The sequence below is a fragment of the Nicotiana tabacum genome, chromosome 19 (genome assembly GCF_000715075.1).
Source record: "Nicotiana tabacum cultivar K326 chromosome 19, ASM71507v2, whole genome shotgun sequence".
Classification (NCBI taxonomy): Eukaryota; Viridiplantae; Streptophyta; class Magnoliopsida; order Solanales; family Solanaceae; genus Nicotiana; species Nicotiana tabacum.
The window spans coordinates 99,002,788-99,008,649 of record NC_134098.1 but is presented as its reverse complement, the minus strand read 5'-3'; the positions used below and the strand labels follow the sequence as shown (position 1 = coordinate 99,008,649).

Genomic DNA, 5,862 nt, shown 5'->3' with positions numbered 1-5,862 from the left:
CAAATGCGAATTTCTGCCCGCAAATGCGATGGGCCAATTGTCGCAAATGCGACATATTCTTCGCAAATGCAAAGGCAGCGGAAATGTGAAGGATCTCGCATTTGCGATGACCCCTTCTCATTTGCGAGCTTCGCAATTGCGAAGCTCAGGTCGCAAATGCGACGTCCGCAGCTGATAACTTTGGACTTAGACGGGACTTTTCATTCATTCTTCAATTTTTCGAACCCTAAACCTCAAGAGGCAATTTTCCAAAGACCAAATCTTTCCAAATCATAGGTAAGTGATTCCTAATTCTTTTCTTTCAATCTTTTACATCTTATAATAAGATTTCAACCTAGAATCTAGAATTTTTATGATGAAATTAGGATTTCGCGGTAGAACTTAGGAATTTCAAAATTCGGGGATTTAGAACTCGAATTGAGGTCGGATTCCAAAACCAATTGTATATCCAGGCTCGGGGAGAATGGGTAAACGGATTTTGGTCTGAACCTCGAGTTTGGACCAAGCGGGCCCGGTGTCGGTTTTTGACTTTTGTTGGGAAAACTTAGAAAAACTATAATTATGCATTAAAGTTGATTCCTTTAGCGATAATTGATGATATTAAATTAATTATGATTAGATACGAGTGGGTTGGAGGTGAATTCTAAAGGGAAAGCGGTACTTGAGCAGTGAGTGGCCTGCGAAATTAAGGTAAGTATCGTGGTTAACCTTGACTTGAGGGAATAGAATCCTCAAATTATTTGTTATGTGAATTGCATGTGAACGACGTATAGGTGAGGTGACGAGTGTCTATACGTCATCAAATTAATTGTTTGCCTGCTTACTTGAAAAATCATAAATTATTTTAAATCACGAATTAATTATTATAATAATTATTTCTCTCCTATTCTTTATCAAATATTAATTCTTGAATTCATGTATTAACTGTTACATGCTATTTGAATTTTGTACATTAATTGTTATTTGATATTTAGCATATTAAATATTAAACTGCATATTTTCTCTCTGATTTCCATATTAATTTGCTATTTGCCTTTGTTTGTTTCATAATTAAATCATAATTATTGTATGCTTGTTGTCTTATAATTATATATTAATTGTTGCATTTATTGGGGAAATTTCTTCTATAAGAATTGGTAAATGAAAATGTTGGAGGAGCGAGTTGCACACCGCAACATGATTGATTATAATAAATATATTGGAGGATCGGGTTGTACGCCGCAATAGACTTATTTAAAAGTCGACATACATACATACATACATATATATATATATATATATATATATATATATATATATATATATATATATATATTGGGGGATCGGGTTGTACGCCGCAACAGACTTGATTAAAATGAATATATTGGAGGAGCGAGTTGTACGCCACAACAGAACTGAATGTGAATATATTGTGAGAGTGGGTTGCACGCTGCAACATAATTGGATGTGAATATATTGTGAGAGCGGGTTGCACGCTGCAACAGAATTGATGGAAATGATGATTGGTTATGACTGCTGAGTTGGCTTCAATTATTATAAATGAGTTACCTCATTTATTTCTATTATTGTTGTTGTTACTAATATTGCGTACAGGTAATGTAAGTGACCCGCTTTAGCCTCGTCACTACTTCGTCGAGGTTAGGCTTAGCACTTACCAGTACACAGTGGCGAATCCAGGATTTTTATCAAGCGGGTTCAAAATGCAAAGAAGCAAATATACAAAGAGGTCAACAAAAACTATATATTAATAAAATATATTATTACAACTGTCCTCTACGAGTTTTCATTTCCTGAAACGTATTCATAATAGTCTCATCAGAAATGGTGTTAAATATTTTTCTTTCTACATAAGGTACCAAACAACCGCTCATGAATTCGTCATTCATTCAGTTTCGCAATTCACTCTTGATCAACTTGATCGCCGAGAAAGTTCTTTCAACTGTAGCAGTGGCAACTGGTAGAAGCAAAGCAAATTTCACAAGGCGAAACACAAATGGATAATTCAAATGCTTCTTTGTCTTAACTAGTGTTTCAAAAAGATCAACAAGTCCTTGTAGATTTGAGAACCTTTCATCAACATCACGAACATCAACAATATAAGTTTCAAGTTGATTCTTGAGTGTAACCATTATATTCTCATCAAAATCGTCAGGATACAATTCAGCCATTATCAATATCTTGTTTATGTCAAAATTAGAAAATGAATCAACTGGATTTAAGCAAGCTACTCCAACAAGCAAGTTCATTGTCACCTCATTAAAACGAGCATTGAGTTCTTGAACTTGCCAATCAATAATCTTAAAAAATATACCAACACGATAGTGATGTAAAATAGTATAATTAGCAACTTTACGTCGAGATCTTCCGGAGTTAACATAGAAGTCATCAAAGTTTGGTATCAAAATATTATACTTGACACAAAATGCAGACACCTTATCAATAAGTGAATCACATTCTTCTTCTCTTAGCTTTTGCAACCGTTTCTTTGCCACTTCAACAAGTAGAATAGCATTTGCAATATCTTGCTCCTTTTTTTGTAAGGATGTATTAAGCTCATTTGTGATCCCCAAAACGTCTCTCATTAGGTGCAACATGAAAGCAACCTCAAATGTTTGACAAGTGTTAAGATATCCCTTTGCCTTAGCTCTTTCTTCTAAAGCTCGGGCATCAACAACGATAGTATCAAGAACATTAATAATTGAGCCAAACATAGAAATAAAGTTCTTAAAAGATTTGTAGTGCGAACCCCAACGAGTATCGGCAGCTCTGGCAAGACCAAGTTCTTGATTCAAACCCTTATCAGTTTCAAGTTCACCCATGTCTAATGCCTCTTGAACTTTTTCTGCTTGAGATTCTCGAAGATCATCCATACATTTAAAAGAACCTCCCACTATATTTAATACATTAGAAACCAACAATACAAGTTCTCCCATTTCAAGACACTTTTTGGATACCGCAACAAGAGTCAATTGAAGTTGGTGTGCAAAACAATGAATGAAATAAGAAGATTTACTTTCTTGTTGAATCAAAGTTTTGAGGCCACGTAAATCCCCTTGCATGTTGCTTGCTCCATCATAGCACTGCCCATGCACATAAGATAAACTCAAAGAATGTTGAGCAAGGTAATCAACAATTACTTCCTTTAAACATAAAGTACTAGTATTACGAACATGAACGATCGCAATAAAATGCTCCACCATAGATCCACATCTATTAACATATCGCAAGACAATAGGTAATTGCTCTTTGCGTAATACATCACATGATTCATCAACTAGCAATGCAAAAAAGTCTCCATTTAGATCGTCCATAATTGCTTTAACTGTTTCAATTTTACATGCAATGATAATGTCTTTTTGAATTTTATGAGAGGTCAACTGATCATTCTTTGGAGCCTTTTTCAACACAAGATCACAAATTTTATCGCACCTCTCTGCATACCATGAAAGAATCTCAAGAAAGTTACCCTTGTTTAATGATAATTCATCTTCACGATGTCCACGAAATTCCAACCCTTGAGTCAATAGGAGTCTCACAGGAGATACTCGTTTATTCAGTATCGGACCATCCATAGCAGTAATATCCAAATTTCTAACAACCTCAATTGAAGCCTTCAAGCGAATTTTGTATTCGAGCTTGGTTTGACTGGATTGCCTATCAAATGAAGTTTGAATTGACTGTTTTTGTTTTAAGAGATCTTTACATTTCCTTTTTGCATGATTATGAATACTGCTCGACTTACCAACATGAATACCGAATCTCTTCTTTTTTTGCCAACTCTTAAATCCTAAACTTGAAAATACATTGCCTCCACCTTGATGAATGTCTTCATCTTGAAACAAGTAACAACACAAATAATAAGTTGCATCTTCTATCACACTGTACTCCAACCACTTACGATATTCATCAAACCATTTAGGATTGAAATGATGCTTTAAGCCCGAAAAATCTCTTTGAGGAAACTTATGATATCGGGGTTGGTAAGGACCTCTTCAGAGATATTCTCTTCTAATCTCATCACGCTCATTTGGATGATAATATCTAATGGGTATTCTCTCCTTTGGATCAGCCGGTAAAGAATCAAGATCTATTCCTTGTTTTTATCTTTTAGAGGATTGAGGTTGCTCTTCTAATTGGTTCAAATTTTGTTCCACGGGAGTAGCAATTGGAAAGAATGAACTTGGTTGTGGCAACTTGGAAGATACTGGAGGGTAAAATCTCTTCATTGTAACACAAACCGGATTACCAAATTAGAATTAGAATTAGAAGAATAATTTTGTATATGTTTAACCTTAAATTTAAACTAGAAGAAATAATGTGGTCGAAGACAACCCAAGTAACGATCACTCATCAGATTACAAAACTATTGCAATGAAACTTTCATTTATGGATAACAACATGCTAAATATTATTTTATAAAGGGAAATCTGTTGATTCAACAACGAGCCAAGGAAAATGTCCTTGACTGCATCAAAGAAACATTACTGATTTCCATTCCATATGACCATATCAAAAGTACACACACCCAAAAAAATATCATGTGTACGTAGGATTTCTCACTCAAAACCAACAGCAACAGTCTGAGATTTTTCATAACTAAAGAGAAAAGGTGCTTAACTTCTTAATATAAGCAAGTTTATTACTATCAATTTCTCACCTTTCCCCATTTTCCATTAAGATTAAAAATTATATTAAAAAAATATTTAACATGGTATATCTCAAATTGAAATTGAGTTTCTCAGCCAAAACCCATTAAAATAATCTGAATTTTTTTCCAAAGCATAAATTACAAAAATCTGCAATATAAGCAAGTGAGAAACCTGATAGTGACAATTGACGGGCTGACAGCGAGAGACGGAGAGTGGCGACCCAACGAGATTCGAGAAGCGGCAGTGGCTTATGGCTAATGGAGGAGACGACTATGAAGCAATGTTCTTTGAAATTGAACTACAACAAAGAGAAGAAATCACATAGAGGCGAAGGAAATTTATTGGGATTAAATCTTTATACAAAAGAGGAATAAATACTAGAAATTGGAAAACTAGAATTGGTTCTTATTGTTATTGATCACGTGAACTTTTAGTTAGATACCAAGATGAAGCCCTTTGTCTTTGAGGGAGATGACCTTCTCGGCAGGGGCTAACTAACGGAGGAGGTGAGTGGTGACTATGGAAGCGATTCTCTTTGAAATTGAGAGAGAGAGGGGCACCGAAGGGCTTGGGATTAGAGATTCTGATCGTTTTCTGATTTGGGAAATTGGGGAATATTTTAAAAAGACATAAACGACGTCGTTTTTATGGGAAAAGAGACCTATATTAAAAAAACCAAAAATATAGGGCATATGCGACTAACTGGTTTCTAACTCAGGACCATGTGAAAAATTTGAATCCTCTTTACCAGCAGGCTAGGCGATTTACTTGTTTGAACTTGGTTCAAAATAATCTTTATAGCATTACGTTTTTGAAGACAGAAAAAATATACCTACATACACAGTATTATTTTTCGACGAAGTGGGTTCATATGAACTCTCTTGACTCCATGTGGGTCCGCCCCTACCAGTACATGGGGTCGATTGTACTGATACTACACTCTGCACTTCTTGTACAGATTTCGGAGTTGGTCCCAACGGCGTGCCATAGACTTGCTCGGATTTCAGCTACTCGGAGGAGACTTGAGGTATATTTGCATGGCGTCCGCAGTTCTGAAGTCCCCGCCTATTTTACTTTAGCTGTGTGTTTATTTCCAGACAGCTTTATTTTATTCAGATCTTTATTTGTATTATTCTAGAAGCTCGTGCACTTGTGACACCAATTCTGGGATGGTATTTAGACACTGTTATTTTTATGGATTATTCACTATATT

The 5,862-nt window shown here is 35.3% G+C and overlaps 1 protein-coding gene across 1 annotated transcript; it reads right to left on the bottom strand.

The window, feature by feature from the left end:
- Window positions 1-1,886: 1,886 nt before the first annotated feature.
- On the bottom strand, window positions 1,887-4,667 carry LOC107775769 (uncharacterized). Its single transcript, XM_016595544.2, has 2 exons — window positions 4,658-4,667; window positions 1,887-3,832 (listed from the first exon to the last, which is right to left on the bottom strand). Exons 1-2 carry the CDS (start codon window positions 4,665-4,667, stop codon window positions 1,887-1,889), a joined length of 1,956 nt encoding a protein of 651 aa, XP_016451030.2.
- Between the last annotated feature and the right edge of the window lie 1,195 nt (window positions 4,668-5,862).